The sequence below is a fragment of the Gymnodraco acuticeps genome, unplaced genomic scaffold (genome assembly GCF_902827175.1).
Source record: "Gymnodraco acuticeps unplaced genomic scaffold, fGymAcu1.1, whole genome shotgun sequence".
Classification (NCBI taxonomy): domain Eukaryota; kingdom Metazoa; phylum Chordata; class Actinopteri; order Perciformes; family Bathydraconidae; genus Gymnodraco; species Gymnodraco acuticeps.
Window position 1 is genome coordinate 2756857 of NW_022989800.1, and position 17531 is coordinate 2774387.

General features: G+C 39.9%; 2 protein-coding genes across 2 annotated transcripts; one reads left to right on the plus strand and one right to left on the minus strand.

The window, feature by feature from the left end:
- Positions 1-461: 461 nt before the first annotated feature.
- bag3 (BCL2 associated athanogene 3) lies at positions 462-5729 on the minus strand. Its single transcript, XM_034224478.1, has 4 exons — positions 5437-5729; positions 3066-3401; positions 2627-2968; positions 462-2528 (listed from the first exon to the last, which is right to left on the minus strand). Exons 1-4 carry the CDS (start codon positions 5632-5634, stop codon positions 1626-1628), a joined length of 1779 nt encoding a protein of 592 aa, XP_034080369.1. The 5' UTR covers positions 5635-5729; the 3' UTR covers positions 462-1625.
- A 2140-nt stretch (positions 5730-7869) lies between these two features.
- Positions 7870-17478, plus strand: tial1 (TIA1 cytotoxic granule-associated RNA binding protein-like 1). Its single transcript, XM_034225812.1, has 12 exons — positions 7870-8090; positions 8554-8650; positions 8874-8972; positions 9084-9138; positions 9228-9315; positions 11151-11226; positions 11502-11610; positions 12478-12573; positions 12697-12781; positions 12984-13107; positions 14670-14902; positions 15261-17478. The coding sequence occupies exons 1-12, from the start codon at positions 8062-8064 to the stop codon at positions 15382-15384; spliced, it is 1215 nt and encodes a 404-aa protein (XP_034081703.1). The 5' UTR covers positions 7870-8061; the 3' UTR covers positions 15385-17478.
- The last annotated feature ends 53 nt before the right edge of the window (positions 17479-17531 follow it).

Sequence of the window (17531 nt, forward strand, 5' to 3'; positions counted from 1 at the left end):
TTCAAGTAAAAAAATGTTGATACTTTTTGTCAGAGATAGCAAAACATCACAGCTTCAGCCACTTTGTTTTAGAGACAGCGGGCTTATCCCAGTTGAATGAGTGGGATTAAGTGCAAAACAATCATCAAAAAAAGGAATGATGTGCCTATTTTGATATTACATAAAAGCACAAAACATACCAGACATTTTAGCTGTCCACACCCGATTAGGAATAAGGCAGCAAAAATGTTCTGTTATGACTCAGCTGGGCTCTGAGGGAAAAGGAAAGGAGCAGCTGATCTCAGACAGAGACATTAATCTTACTATTGAAAACTAAGCCAGACATAAGAAGTAAGCTGAATGCTGTTTCAGGACACGTCTTTAAATCCAAAGGTGTCGCACAACAATACCATTTAAATAATGAATTATATAGCCAGTGAGTAATGTTGCAGAATCTGTGGGAACCCAAATATTAGTCAAAATCCTTGTCAAATAAATTTTATTTTCAAACATACCAACGTGATTTGCTTTCAACAATGCATCAGTCTGCTATTCATAAACAGTGAATAACAAACACTATACCACAATCTATCATTTTGTAAGGGTGGGTTCGGCAGAGACCCTACCTGATTATCAAAGTGACAAATTAGGACACAACTGATTAGTGAGATCTTAAGAATATTTTTGAACCTTTTTAAATTACAGATTGGAATTTCCTTGCTTCATCTTTTTAAGAACCGGGCACTTTCTCACAGTTGACATTTTGAAGGGTTGTGTCAGCGTTGTTACAGATTGTGGCTGTGGTGGTTATACATTCTGACAATCTTAAACTATGATTCCTCCAGGTGCTGATTGTCCGACATCTCGAGTAAGGTCCACATCTGACCTCAACTTGTCCTTACACATTCATAAATGTACCAAAATACTATATAAGGAAATAACAAGTAAACCAATGCACATACAAACACTCAAACACATCAATCAAAACCTGTGTAACTTGTATATTTCAAATGAAGTGCCCATGATCTTTCAGCATGATACATTTCAATGATGGCAAAGTGCAAAGACGGCAAAATCAGTAATGCGCCAAAAAGCAGCATCTAATAAACATATTCACTGTGCTCTGTGACAAAGCAGCTCCAACACGACCATGTGGCTATAAAGGGGGGAAATGCTTTTTTCTGTTGACTGAGCTCTGCTTTAAAGCCCAATGTTTGCACTTTTGTACTAACCGATTTTCTGACTGGATTAAGAAAAGCTGCATACAATATATGATCAAGACAAAAGACAGCCACACATAACACTTCTTAAGAAAATACTTTAACTCTTCTTCCATTTATTGATAAAGGCCTCTTATTTCAACTTCAATTTGACTAGACATTGTTGACAACACCTTGACCATGACCGCTGTCTTATTATGAGGAAGTTGGCACAACATAGAAGGCAACAACATTGGCTTGAAAACATGATTGCACTGAGCTACCATCAATTATGTGCTGAATGGCAGGAAATACCAACACTGTTAATCAATGCATGCAACTTCCACAAATGCTGTAGAAAGAAGAGGAGTAGAGATAGCCGAAACAGACTTGTTCACTATCAAATATACAGCAGGTCATCCTGCTCTCCTCTTCAGTGTGAAGTCATTATGAGATCTCCTTTGCCAGCTCTACATTCTCCTTGGAGATCATTCTGGGCTCTCCTTTCTGCATCTGGTTGTCTCCCTCCATCGCCATTTCCCTAGATGGCCGCTCCTCCAGCTGCTCCAGTGCTTCCAGTATGTTCTGAACACGCCGGACTCCATCCCGCCTCACTTGCCGTATGTCTACACGACCTTCTGGGTCAACAGAGTCCAGTGCTAAGAGCTCTTTGGTCAGCAGCTCCTCCAGTAACAAGTATTTCTTACCATTCTTCTTTCCCTCAAAACATTTCACATCCTGCTCCAGTTTAGCAACCCTTGCAACAATCTGCTGTACTTTAGCCAAGCCTGGATGCACTGGGCTCTGAGCAGCATGTTCAGCCTCAACCTTCACAGGTGGGACCTCTGGGGGAACAACTGTTGTGTCCTCGGCCTCGGGTTTGGGAGGTATTTGTACTTTGATATCTGCAGTATGTTGTTGTGGTTGCTCCACTTTCTGCGGCTGCGGGAACTGTTGCTGCGGCAACTGTTCAGGATACTGAGGCTGTGGGGATTGAGGTTGTGCCTGCTGATACTGCTGAGGTTGCTGATACTGCTGAGGTTGCTGATACTGCTGAGGTTGCTGATACTGCTGAGGTTGCTGATACTGCTGAGGTTGCTGAAACTGCTGAGGTTGCTGGAACTGTTGAGGCTGTTGGAACTGTTGAGGTTGCGGGGGTGGAGGCTGTTGGAACTTTTGAGGTTGCGGAGGTGGAGGCTGTTGGAACTGTTGAGGTTGTTGAGGCTTTTGGAAGTCAACTTCTGTGTGCGATGGGTGGGGGAGCTGCGTGTTCTCGGGTTTCTGCTGAGCGGTGTGTTGTTCCTGCTCCATTTTCTGGGGCGGGTCTCTAGTGAGGACATGCTGCTGAGCCTTAGAAGTTTAAAAAGATGACATCACAATTTAGGTCAACACATACTGACGTTAAAATCAAGAAAATCCCAGTGTAAACACACAAAAATAATAATTACCTGCGGTCTCTCTCCCATCACCTGCGTTATAATAGGTGACTGGCATCTAATATGAGGTTGGAGGTGAATAGAAGTAGCATCTCGATGTTGGATCGGAGAAGCTCTCTCCCGGGGAGGCTGCATTGCCGCAGAGTAGCCGGGCCATTCGTCGGTCTGATGGCGATGGAGGGGCTGGTGGTGCTCTGGGTAGGGGATGCGCTGAGAGTAGACGGAGGGATTTAACTGAGCCTGTGTTGGTGTTTGACTTCCTCCACCCTCATGGATCACACGGATGGGGATGTAACCTGCTTGAAAACCAGTGCTGCTGGGGCGTGAGGGTTGTTGATGTGGGGCAGTGTAAACCTTAAGAATATTGGGAATTGAAACAAAAATTCAGTATTTGCGGATTTATTTTACACAAAAAATATATGTTTTTGCAGCATGTGTACTCAAATCCTACCTCTGCTGTTTGTGAAACAGGCGAGCTAGCCTTTCCAGGCTCAGGGGAGCAGCCATCTGTAGATCCATGTAGGGGTGATCTGGGCCTGCAGTGGAGCCCCGGCGTCGGGGAAGGTGTCCGCCCGTCCGACTGGATATTCTGTGCAATAGTTGGCTGGATGTAGGAATAACATGGATGCTGCTGCTGCTTCAGTTCTGCACCGTCATGGAAGACAGGGATAGGGACGTAACCTGGGCGCAAAATGGGGTGCTTCATCTCCCTCACAAAGGTTTTCTGAGTCTCCTGAGGGCTGGGTTCTGGTGGTATGTTGGGACCATTTGATGACACTTCCCTGACCTGAAATTGAGCCAATAGAATATGGATTTAATTGCTATTATATATGTTATTATATATTTATAATATCAATAATGAATTTATTTTAAATAACATGATAGAGCAATAAGGAAAGCCACTAAATAAGACATGCTTAGATTAAACATAAGAAATAATTTAACCGCAAAGTTTAGAAATCACCACTGTAAACAATACGTACTTGGTTGACATTATAATCCCTTAATCAAAGAAATCAAATATGTTAGAAGATGATTTTCTTATTTTAAGCAATACAAAGTCATACAAACTATTCAAACTAACAAAACGCAAGATTATTTTTTGTTTAACCAAGCAATCTTTGCTTAATGTTGAGGAAAATAAGTAACATACATTTCCTCTATGTATCCTTTACAAATGAACCTTCATAAATTCAACATTATCTAAATCTGTCCAGCTAAACAAACATGTGCGTTAATACAAACAACGTAAGTATTTTTAATAGGAAAGTTCTCTCAGTCCTGAGATAACTGCAGAGGTTATAGGTTCAAATGTGAAACATCCACAGGGGGATGCTAAATGTATCACCTCTTTGAGTATTTCATAAATGAAATAAACTTCTGATTAACATGGAATAAGGTTCATTCCCAGTCAGAAAATCTATGTTTCTGTGTGATATGTTGCTCCACAACCACAGTGATATCTTTCACCTGGCACACAATATTTTGGCACACCCTCTAAACTAACATGTTATTAGTTCATAATAATTATGTCATACACAGAGCGGGAACTGTTTTTCTACACTGTTTGACCACTTTCCCCTATAAAAGAGTCAAATAATTGAATTGTGTTTACATAATATTATGCTGAAAAACTGCTTTTTTCCCTATTCTTCGACTAGCAGCTGTTCTAGTCTAATCATATAAAAAAGAACATACATCTGAGAATACATGTACACAACTAATAATCAAACTGAAAGTGACTCCTTATTGGGGACCTACTAATGAAACAATTGTAAAAACAGGAAATCAATCACAGCATTATATCTCAATTATTAGGAAATAATTATACTATCCATACTTGCCAGCATTTCAAACAATTAAAATTAACAGGAAAACATTTAATTTTCATCCAAAAAAACTATTTTTGAATTGTTTTTTTTGTACCAAGTAACATGACACCTGCTAATAACAGCCATGGAGCAACAAGTCTGCTTCAGAGCTTCAGCACCCTCTCAATGTTATATTTTAAAAAATGGTAATGATCTACCCACTAACTCCAAGTAATGAAGCCTACATAACAGAAAACTGCATTTATATGTAATCCAGTAGCATTTTCGCTCGAAAATAAAGTTATGAAGTAGCTGTTAACGACCCTTTGCCCTCTGCCATTTCTGTATGGGACACTTCACACTGCCAGCACCGTTGCACCAATTTTATCCCCTGACAGCTGTGTCTTTCCAGAAGATTCTTTGGGACACTAACTTTGGACAACGGTGTCTGTCTGTGAGACGAAAGATTAACAACTGGCAGCCTGCGAGGTTAACTTCAGCCAACTGGGGTTACTCCGTAGACCTTTATGTTTATATAACATGTAATAAATCCAGCAGAACATGATATGCGGGCAGCGTCTATCATACAGTTATACTCCAAACAGGCCAAAGTAAACAGGACCAGCCTCAATCCTTGTAAGGCAAAAAGTTTAATTTGAGCTGGACGTCGCTGTGTTTTTCACCATGAAAGAAGCGACATTGAAATACCTAAAGCTCATCATAGGTAGTCTACTACATACTGCATGGTGAGTCATCGAGTAATAATAGAGTTAGATCATGACACTGGAACATAACGGGGGTGATCACCCATTATAATAGGCGTCTGAGCTGTCTGTGAGGGGGAGGTGACGGTTCCCAACAAGGCCTACCGTCAACAAGATTAATACACAACAGTGATGTAGCACGTCTTTAACAGCATACCAAATCATAACACCTGCTCGACGGAGAAATAAAGAGTTGTACCGCCGCTAGCCGCTAACACTGACAAACTTTATCACGCCGCTCCGTTACCTTCTTCGTGTCGTGTCGCGGGTCATTCCAGGTGGTCGTGCGGTTATGGTGATCCACAAAGAAGGGCCATCCAGTCTGAGGGTCAATTTTGACTTCCCAGCCGAGAGGGAGAGGGTCGCTGTCATTGTTGGCCATTGTCAGTGTCGGTGACTGTGTCTTCATGCCGTTCATATTGCTGGCTGTCGAGTACTGAAACATGTTATGCAGGCGACGGACGCTTTAAAGATTCCTTGAAGTGACGTGGGAAAGTGGGCTGGAAGTTTCTCGAAATAGCCGGGTTAATGTCGGGGGCGGACAGCGCTGGAGACGGTGGCATGGGTTCCCAAAGCTGTTATGTCGCAAACCCCCTAACATAGTCTCGTATTAAACCTCTGTTGTGCATTTAATTTCTCAGAAAGCCATGCTCTCTTCATATAACGGACATATTCTCTCCAGTTGGAGGGGAAACCATGAGTGGTTTAAAGTAACCTACATCTACTCAAGTACTGTACTTAAGTACAATTTGAGGGACTTGTTGTAGGCCTACTTTACTTGAGGATTTACATTTTTTGCTACTTCTACCCCACTACAAATCAGAGGTTAATCATGTACTTTTACTTCACTTCAATTATTTAATACTTTTTTTCTTTTTGAATTAATTATTTGAAATATAATCAACACTTAAATAAGACTTTAGTTACACCTGCAAATTCACAAGATGCCCTGCAGTATACAATGTCTTTAAAACTAGCTGCACCTTTGCTTTGATAACACTTAAACAGATCAATAATTATATTAAATGATATTATAATATATATTATTCTGAAAAGGGCCAATCTGCATTCTGAATACTTTTACTTTTGGTAGGCCTACTTTCTAATATGTTGATGCTAACACTGTTGTACTTTTACTTGAGTAACATTTTTGATTGCAGGACTTTTACTTAGTATTCACATTCTGGTACTTCTACTTTTACTTTAGTGCAAGATCTGAGTACTCCTTCCCCCTCTGGAAACCATCACCATATACACCTTTGAACACCCAAACATGGACCCCTGTGCGTCCCCAAACCCCCGCTTGAGAACAACTTTCTGTGTATTAGTCAAGGGAATCCCGAGATTCTTCATAACAACAGGCATACATGATACATCCTGTCCAAGGGAACTCTGAATTTGTTGTGCAATAGTTAACTGTGGTGTGTGACAGTGTGGGCGCTGTGACACCCCCATTGACAAATCTTTCTTAATTCACAACACTCCATTCAGCCTCAGACGAGAACTATTTGTAAATGTCAAAAAACTCATACTGCCTTGGCTGGAGACTGTCTGAAATCATTACATGGTTTTTCAAAGATGCAGAGATAGCAGTGGTAGAATATTGATTTGGATACCTTAAAAAAGTGTTCAAATTGTCCAAAACAAAACCTATATAACATAGCCATTGGAGCCAAGTACTATAAAAGGTGATTATATATTAACACCACTCAATAAGCATTTCTCAAAAGGAATATTATTTGTATACTTTATTATATAGTGAGAAGTAGCAGATTAAATTCCAGTCAGTCCAACATTGTTCATTTATATGTGACACAATAGTTCATGCATTTAGTCATTGCACTCAATTATACAGTGATGAATCAAATTGAAAAATGATTATCAGATTCTTCATTCAGAGATGAGGTTCATGTTGCCAGAATACTTTGTGACATGTTTTGTTTTAAATATGTTATGTTATAGCACCAAGGGGCATCACTGAAAAGACTATATTTACCTGCTAACCACCACCTGTCCTTGCTTCAGGTCAGGTGGTGGTTAAGGGGATTAAGGAATTACGTATTGCTCAACAGAAATTGGAACATTTACGACTTGATGTGAATAGTGACTGCAGAAAAACTCTCAGTATTCTTGATGGACATTTGATAGAATAATGGCACAGGAGAAATCTTACTTGTTGCCCTTTTCATTAAAAAACACTTCGAGATAACAGCATCTGTCAGTAACTCAGTGTAAAAGTAGCTGTCTCTGGCGCTCCCTAGTGCTAATATACAATAAAACATTTGGGAATACAGTAATTAATGTTTCCTTCTAACTTTCAGTTACTGCAATTATTGTTCAAGTAAAAAAACAATACAAAATACATATTTGGAATCATACTGCTATAAAACAGAATATCTGAATCAAACATGAATGTGCCCACAGAGATCCGGAAAGATCCCCATGGTTCGAGAAACTGCCATGAACCGTCGAACACCGGTGAGTAAAACAAGCGCAACCTTTCCACTTCAAAATAAAAGTCTTAAAAATCACCTCAAGTCGTTGCTAAATGTGATAAATAAGGTAGTGAATGTGTAATCTGTTTGAGCGTTTGTATTGAATTATAAACCAATCACTTAAACAAATTATTTGTATTACGGGGTTTATGATTTACACTGTTAAAACTGTAAGAGCTTCTCGTTACCTCACCCTGACCTCACCGGGGCTCTTCAGGCACACGCACCCGCCCACGCACGCTCGCTATCTGGACTCCCAGCGTGACGTATACCCTGGCGCCCGGTTAGCTAGCTGCTAAGCTAGTTAGCTAGTTGTTGTTACTAGATCGTTGACATCATACACAGCACTCGGTTAACGTTTGTTGTCGGCTTTGGCCATGGACGACGACAGCTACCCCAAAACCCTGTAAGTATCTTTAAATGTCTCACGGTAGCGTTAGCTTCGCCACGGTCGGGAACCGGTGGCTAAATTAGCTAACGTTACCCGCTGACTTTACAACCCTGGCAAATACCACCATACAATACACACATCTAACGCTTTACTAACGCCAGGTACGCTTACATAAGATAACATGCAAATATTACGCATTTCGAATGTGTTTTTAATCTGTATGTTAAGCGTCAACCGCGGGTGAAGTTAACGCTAGCCTTCACTTACGTTGGGCCATCTTGAAAGTCAAGCTAACGTTAATGTTATAACGTCATATTAGTAACTCACCATACCAAGGTAACGTAAATACTCGAAATAAGCGACGTGCTCCTAGAATATCTACGCATTACAGTCTGTACCACCTCAGTGTTTCCTGGATAATCGTTCAACTGTAACCGTGACCAGCGTTCATTACATTAAACCACTCTTTTCCCTCCAGGTATGTGGGAAACCTCTCCAAGGATGTAACAGAGATTTTGATTCTGCAGCTCTTCACCCAGATCGGGCCTTGCAAAAGCTGTAAAATGATCACAGAGGTAAGCAGCCATGGTTGTTTACCGTCATGCATGTCTTTTACTTTTGATGTCTCCTTCCCATGACATTTACATTTGGAGGGTGGCCACGTCAACAATGTATACTTTAACCAATAGTAAAAATCCACCACTGTTGAATACAATACAAATAGACATTGATTTAAGCTGCAGCCTATATTTCTACTACCCACCTTTTGAACGTTTGTGTTTTATCTGTCTCTTGCAGCATACAAGCAATGATCCCTATTGCTTTGTGGAGTTCTATGAACACAGAGATGCTGCTGCAGCCCTTGCAGCCATGAATGGGAGGAAGATATTGGGAAAGGTAAGACAATTCTTTTGGTCTACAATTTAAATCAACACACAACGGTTTCTGAATTCTGACCTGCGTGTGTTGTTGAACATTTCTCAGACTCTATGAACTCTTTGCTTACAGGAGGTCAAAGTAAACTGGGCCACTACTCCAAGTAGCCAAAAGAAAGACACTTCCAGTAAGTGTTCATCAATGATGTTTCTAATCTGCTGAAATGAAGTTGAACAGGGAGTATTACATGGTTTCTTTGTTTGTATCTTCATCTAGATCACTTCCATGTATTTGTGGGTGATTTGAGCCCAGAGATCACCACCGATGATGTCAAGGCTGCCTTTATACCTTTTGGGAAAATCTCGTAAGTTTTTATTATTTATTTATTTTACGTGCAATAAAATAATTTTAATGCAAACATTTTTCTAAAGTTTGCAAATATTAAGATACTTTATAATATCAATAGTTCTCTACATTTGTGTTCCGAAACAACTGTCTGTCTATTATCATGTTACTACTAGCTTGTTCTGATCTCATATCATTTCATTATATTAGAATAAAAACAATGGTTTGATATTGTATGAAACTTGATGCACCCTGGTAAAGGGGCCACATCCCTCTTTTCTTACATGTCATTGCCCCCTCTTTCTCCCCTCTTCTCCTATTATCTCTCCACTGCTAGATATCCAACATACATAAAGGGCCCTACCCAAAAGAATAAGATTAAGTAAATTCAAATTAAATGCACCAAAGGAGACATGAGCGATCATATTGAGAAAGGGACTCAAACTGTAAATGGGGAAACAAAAGCTTACACAACACAGGCCTTGACTACGGATGGAGCATTGATGCTACTCATATTTGTCTAGCCCTGCAAATACCTAATTATAATAACACTTATTTTGTTGGTAATGATCAGGTAGACAAATCGATGAGCTGGTTTTGGGATTGTTATGCTTTACTCTGGATGTAATCTGGGATTAGCAAATGAACACAAGAGGAAGAGTCCATTGTATCTCTTGTGACCAGTAATGAGAAGTAACGTCTAACGCTTTAGAAGGTTCGGGAGGACCAATTCATTTTAGTTTCATCTTGATTTTCCAATTCTGTCAAATTCACGGCATCCATGCATTTAAACACAGTTAATGATGGACCATTATCCCATAAACCAACTCTTGCTATCATATGTTTTGCTAAGTTTAACGTTATTGAATATATTTCCTGTCAATTATGAACTGCTTTATTTCAGTGACTCACTTGTAGACTTAAGTGCCAAAATGTAGCCTACTCTTGCTTAACTCTGCATATTTAGGGTATGGTAAGTAGATCATTTGTCAGCATAAAGTAAGCTGTGTGTATGAACCTGATCAGCTTCTAGTTGTGGGTCTCATTGAAGTAATAGCCCTTTGGTTATTTTACAGAAATGCTCATAGGATTGGACAGGAGCTTGAAGGCTAACAGCAAGGATCTGTGCACTCTGGAGACTCAGATGTAGTTTTTTTTCTCTATTTATTCCATTCCTTCCATTTGTCTATTTGTAGATGCTATGTATTAACATAATCTATCCTAGATTAACACAACCCAATACTCTATGTTTTCTTCCTAATCTATGTTTAAATTGTCTCATTTTCATAGTGTTGTTTTTGTAGTGCAATGAACCTCTTCCAACATTTCTGAAAATGTCAATTTTTCGAAATTTGCAGCTCCCCAAACTCCATATTGGTGATAAAGAAATGACCAGGGAAAAAAAGAAATCTGTTAACAGGCCATGTATGCCGTTTAATTCCTTTTACTCTCTTTTGATATTTTCTATATATTTCTATTTGTAGGAAGAGCACCAAGGTCCAATTTTAACAATGCATGGTAATCTATATAATCTGGTTCCTTTTTGTGAATTGAAATGAGTAACCTACTGTTGAGAAACATTGAACAAGAAGTGGTGCTCCAGTACTTCCATTTTACATCTGAAAATATTTAAAAACAATACTCTAGACTGCATGTTTTTGTGCTTGTTTTATTGTTGCTTTGAGTTTATATTGCGAGTCAGTGCTCAGCACGAGGTCAGGATAGCTAATGAAATGAATGTAGGACAGAGCAGAGGATTCAGTTCAGTGTGTTATGCGTGGTTCCTTTTTAGTTTTAAGTGTTTAAAGCGGAGAGTGTACTGAAGTGTTTTTGTTTTTTTACGTTTCCCTCCAGGGATGCCCGTGTTGTGAAGGACATGACGACAGGCAAATCAAAGGGGTATGGATTTGTGTCCTTCTACAACAAACTGGTAAGGCTCCAGTGCAAGAACACAGACTGAAGGTTATTTCTATTTTCTGTTTATTATCCTACTTTACTGCATTTACAGTCATTTGAACATCAGTTATCAAAGCCGCAACTCCTTGTATCATCTAACATTACATAGTTCCTTCTTAACCATCACCAGTTTCAATATTACTTAAATACAAACTGTTGTGTATATTTTAAGAACGGATTTACGGTACAGATACTCTTAGAGATTCATGGTTATCCAGAGAGGTAACTCCTTTTGTTTTGGATTCATAGGATGCAGAGAATGCCATCCATAACATGGGGGGGCAGTGGCTCGGAGGCCGCCAAATCAGGACCAACTGGGCAACGCGTAAACCACCGGCTCCGAAGAGTGTCCAGGACAGTAAGTCCCTGCATAGCACTGCACACCCACACAGGGTTTCACTTAGTGGGCATGTTGCCATGCCGATTCTAGTCGGACTGAACCATCACGATTGTAGGGAAATGTTTTTTTTTATTTTTTTACATGTTTACTTTTTATTGCATTTTTCCCAAAAAGCCAATTATGCAAACCATAATTAAAGAGGACTGTTTCATGTATTTATTTATTTTTTAATAAATGCAATAAAGAAATTAGGCATAATGTAACTTGAAATTGCAATAACCTTTACAATGCGTTACATGGATCATATTCTTGCCCAGTGTCCTAACTCCACTTTTTTTCCTTAGTCATTATCCACATCCAACCAGATGATGTTATATTCCAAGAGATTCCCACAGTGTCTTTCATTCCTGCAGAGTCATCCTCTCGATATAGTTCCCTATTCTGTTTTTATTCCCCGAGTCACATCTCTAGAGGTTTCCACATGGAGGCCCACATTAACATAACGGCTTTTCTTGCCAGCATAGTGAGCAATTGAACTACTTCCTTAATATTGTTAAAGACAATCACGGACATATCCAAGCAGACAGACATAAAAGTGGATTTGCTGTTCAGACTGTGAGACTGACCCCTCCTCGCTCCTTTTCCCTTTTAATCATTCACATTAGTTTATCTGGCGCAAGTCTGGCAGTATGCCCAGTGCACTTCTGCCCAGAGCAGACCGGATAAGAGACACACATGTTACCATACCAGGCTCTATTTTGAGCTGTAATACATCCCACTTGATTATAAGCAACAATTGTAGATAAGAGATGTGGGTTTTAATTATAAACTTTGCGTATAAAGTTAGGATCCTCCCTTCATGAGTGTTGTTTGTTTTTATTTCAGATGGCTCAAAGCAGCTGAGGTTCGATGACGTCGTGTCTCAATCCAGTCCACAGAACTGCACCGTGTACTGTGGAGGGATCCAGTTGGGACTATCAGGCAAGTGTCATTTTCTATAAAGATGCATCACCACAGCCCTTAGTCACGCTCCAGTTATTACTTATCATACACTCAAATAGCCTGAGGACTAACATGTAGCTTGTCTCTGTTTGATTCGTTCAGAACACCTGATGCGTCAGACCTTCTCCCCGTTTGGTCAAATAATGGAGATCAGAGTGTTCCCAGAGAAAGGATACTCCTTCATCAGGTAAAGCTCAGTCTGTTGCACCATTTGGCCTCTAGATGTCAACACAAACACACTGACTCAATGACAGGCCGTTCAGGCGATGACTCGCCGTTAATAGCCCTTTTCCTTTTATGTTTGTCTTTACTTTAAAACGTTAGCTCAGTTTTAATAATCTTAAAGAGATCCTGTTTGACAAATTTGCTCTGCTGTTCTTTTTTTCAAGGTTTTCCACCCATGACAGCGCTGCCCATGCCATTGTTTCAGTGAACGGCACAGCCATTGAAGGACACATAGTGAAGTGCTTCTGGGGGAAAGAATCTCCTGATATGGCAAAAACTCCACCTCAGGTAGTGAAAATGTCATTGATATAAAACTGATAAGATTTTTATTTAATGGGCATTTGACGACAGGAAAACAGTTGATGGGTAGGAAGAAGGAAGTGCAGCAAATTTCTCTTAGAGGTTGGTGGAGGGCGTCTTTACCCCTAGACCATGGGGGACATAGCCTCAACCCAGAAATGGAAACAGAAATATGATTTGCAAAATGAAGGAAAAAAAATGAACAGACTAAAAATGTTATATTACATTTTTGATGTTCATTTGGCCTTGCAGTATTTGTTGTATTATTTCCTTCTTGAGCATAGTAGTTATATCTAATGGGAGATTTGAAGGATCACCAGGGTATTTTTGTGTCTGAATGACTTATAAGAAACAAACAGGATGGAAGAAAAAAGTAAAGAAAAAGGTTTTATTTCTCTGTAGGATCCTTTTTGATCATAGTGTCAGACACTAAAAATCAAGGCCTGTCTGTGGCAAAAACATTATTAATGCAGGTAGAACTACGTTGACAGTGCACTATTGCCCTATAGCAGGGGTGCCCAACCTTTTTTGAACCAAGAGCTACTTTTAAAGTTGCCAGTCTGCCGAGATCTACCAGTCCAAATAGAGGGAGCGAACTGTCAACTGGGGGGGAGCCTCGCTGCGGGGAAACGGCGGACCTCTGTCGGTGCAACTTCAATGATGCCTTTGAAAAACATAAAACATTAGGGGCGGTGACGGCCTTCAGCGAATCGAGCCGGCCCTTGACGACCGGCTGTTCTGTGATTCTCTAGATTCTACAGATGGCCAGTCCGCGGAGGGTGGAAAATACATACCGGAAGTAAAAAAAGACGTGCAACGGGACGGTGTTCCCACGGGAAACAAAACTTAAAATATGAAATGAAACAATCTCTTCTCTTAAAATTCACAACTTATTATGAATTAAACATTCACAAACTTATAATGATGTATTCACATGTTTAACTCTGTTACATATGCACGAAACGAACAGAAGAGCGTAGGGCAGAATTAGGAGGGAATTCCGTCTCGTAGCGTGTGTGCACCGTTTTTAAATGCCGCTCTAAATTACCCTTCTTTGGTAAAGCCACGCTCGCATTGCAGATGAGACAGATGGACTTTGAATTGGAATAAACAAACAATAATCATCCTCCCACTCGGAGTGAGAATTCTATATTTTGGGCTTTTTTGCTTCTGCCATAATTGCGGTCTTGTGTGTGTGCGGACTGTCACTCCTGTTGACACGGAGGGACAACGTCGGCTAAATAGTGCCCAATGCCCACCAGCCACGCCCCGACACATGGGGTCACGCCGGCCAATCACAAAGCTTTGATGCGTTCAAGTGCATTATTCTGGCACAGGAAGATTATGTTACAGGACATTAACGATAAAACAGAATATTGCTGTTTTATTTTTAGACACATCTCGCGATCGACTGGGAATCTCCCGGCGATCGACTGGTTGGGCATCCCTGCCCTATAGGATTACATTGGAGCCACTTTTGTCGGCTGCAGTCCTCTAATTTGTGACCTTCAAGGCATGTTTTCACTCTTTAGCTCTCCGTCTCCACTCAGGTTGAGTACGGTCAGTGGGGGCAGTGGAATCAAGTCTATGCGAATCCACAGCAGCAACCACAGCAACAGCCACAACAGCAGCAACAACAACAACAACAACAGCAGCAGCAGCAACAACAGCAGCAGCAGCAGCAGCAGCAGCAGCAGTACGGGCAGTATGTGACCAATGGCTGGCAAGTTCCCTCCTACAGTATGTACGGCCAAACGTGGAACCAGCAAGGATTTGGAGTAGAGTAAGTTTTAGTGTGTATTCAATTCATTCGTAAACAGTATGTGACGACATGGTCACAGCCAGAAGACTTACCTATGTAGTGGACTCTAAAGACCTAATTCACAAGCTTTTATTTGATATTCTTTGTCCTGTGTTTGCACTAACAAACAAACAAACACCTGGACGGTGTCAGTGTGTTTCTATAGCAACGCAGAATGATAGGAGTAACATGGCAACATTAGTCTGGCTGGTTTTAAATTGTGTTAATAATAAAGATCAAAGATAGAAGTTATTTTCTTCACCTCTGTCATTAAGTGCCTCAATTAGCGATGGGGGGTCACCACAGTCATACTAACTGGATGTTTGTGGCCTCTTTGCAGGCAGTCTCAGTCCCCAGCCTGGGTGGAGGGCTTTGGGTCTCAGTCGGCCCAGGCCGCAGCCCCCCCCGGACAGGTCATGTCCAACCTGGCCAACTTCAGCATGGCTGGCTACCAAACGCAGTGAGCTGGCCCCAACAGAAGTGTAGTACCAAGAGGATGTTGTCAACCCTTTTTAAAACCACACGGCACTCTTTCTATCTGAACACCTGCTGTAGGAGAAGAAGGGCAGGGGCCATATTCACAAAGCCTTTGTAGACACGAGTTGCTCCCTAACAACCAGTTTAAGAATTGTGTGTAAATTGTCGGTTTCCATTTCAAATTTTTAAATGTTTATTTGTTGATTATTACAAATTCAAAGTGCACTGGGGTTCCTGAAGTAGAGCTAAATACAACGACTGCATTTGTTAAAATAAACGTTAAAGGACACAAGTGTTTGGCCCCTTAAAAAACAATTGTAACCCTTCCATAACTAAAAATGTATAACATACACATGTTATTTTAGGGTTAAAAGCACACTTACTAAAAGCCATCATATTATTCCAGCTGCTCACTGGAACATGACGAGGATAACAAGCCCTAGAAACCTCAAACTTTATAATATTAATATTGAGTTATCAAACTATGGCAATATCAGATTTCTGTTTGCCAATATGCTTTTTAATATTTTAGTGTTTGTTACAAACTCGTCAATATGTTTACTCTATCGTCAAACTTGGGGCATTGGTCTGTCATTCTATAAAACGGTGTACAAAATTCCACTCAAGCTTTGCAGTTTATTTTTGTGATTTATGTCAGTTTGTCAAAAATGTTTTTGGTACAGATTAGGCGGGTCAACATGACGACAAACTGACCGTACCCACAAAAATGAACCAACCTGCTTTGGATAGAAATGTGGTGCTTGTTTTAGATAAATATGAAAAAAGCTTTGTGAATTCAGGCCCTGGAACGGGAGTCTACCTTTCCATTATACGTAAAGAAACTTGAGATTTAAGCGGGACATGGTATCTATTGGGTGCATTTTGTGTACAAAAACAAATGTTACATACACATCTCTAAAAGCAAAAAAAATTATGTTTTTTCATGTTTTATATCGGAGTGATCAGCATGTTCTTTACAGACTTTTGATGGGTTTTAGCCTCATTTGTAATCCCGTGTCTCGAAGTAAAGGCTACAGCACGTGCTCACTATATAGAGAAAATATTGTAAAATCAGCTTAACCCCCAATCTTTGTAAAGCTAACTAACTGTGTGCTGAATCTGGGGGCTGGTTTCCTGGAGAGATATTGAATCTTGAATATGTTCTTCCTTCCTGTTGAGGACCTCAGTTAATTTATAGTCATTTCTTTCTATCAGCTGGGAGTTTTTGCAAACAACCTTAGACCAGCCCCTAATGACGAAAACTGCATCATGTTTGACATCAAAATATTGTTCTTTAGTCAATGTCAAGACGAATTGTCCAATGTTTTAGACTAACTATGAAATGGGATGTTTTATTTCATGAATTTGAAGGTTTCTTAAATGATTTGTCAGAGCAACGGATATCTTTCTGAGTCCTCTAAATTTCCTCAGTGTTTGCTGAACATTAGCAGTATTTAAAAAAATCTATTGCGACAAAAGGATTACACAAAGACGTCCTGCCATTTGGCTTTTGTTTGCATATGTGCCATTCTGTACAGTATATCACACTCCTTGTGAGCTCACTCTCTCGCTTTTTGTTTATTAGACCTTGAGGATTTTTTGTGTAACTATTAAACAGAGGTCATGTTGGCTGAGGGTGTAAATATAAACATTGTTAACGAACCTTCATGAAACTTACGAAACAATGTACATACTGTAGGTAGAAATGCCATCATACAATTACAGCAATATGATTTGTGAATAAGCCTTAATTGGTGTGTCAGTAAATTCAAATTACATCATTGGCAGAGGCTCCATTGCAAACCAAAATCATTTTTCATTGTAGATTCCCCCATTTTTAAGTTTGTGTGCCATTTTGTAGCAGGAAGCCGGTGATGTTTCAGCTTAGACTGCACGCTTACGACATGTAATTCATTTGTTGCTTCAAATATTGAATGTAATAGCAATTTGGTTTTATGACAATAATACATATACGTTGAACAATAGAGGTGATGTTTAATAATAAAGGATGAAATCAATTTTCCATTTTAAAAAGGAAAACTCAATAAGTGACTTTAAATAAAGGAAACATTTGAACCTGTTTTTTTTCTACATTTATTGGACACTAATACATTGTATGTTAGAGCACTCTGAA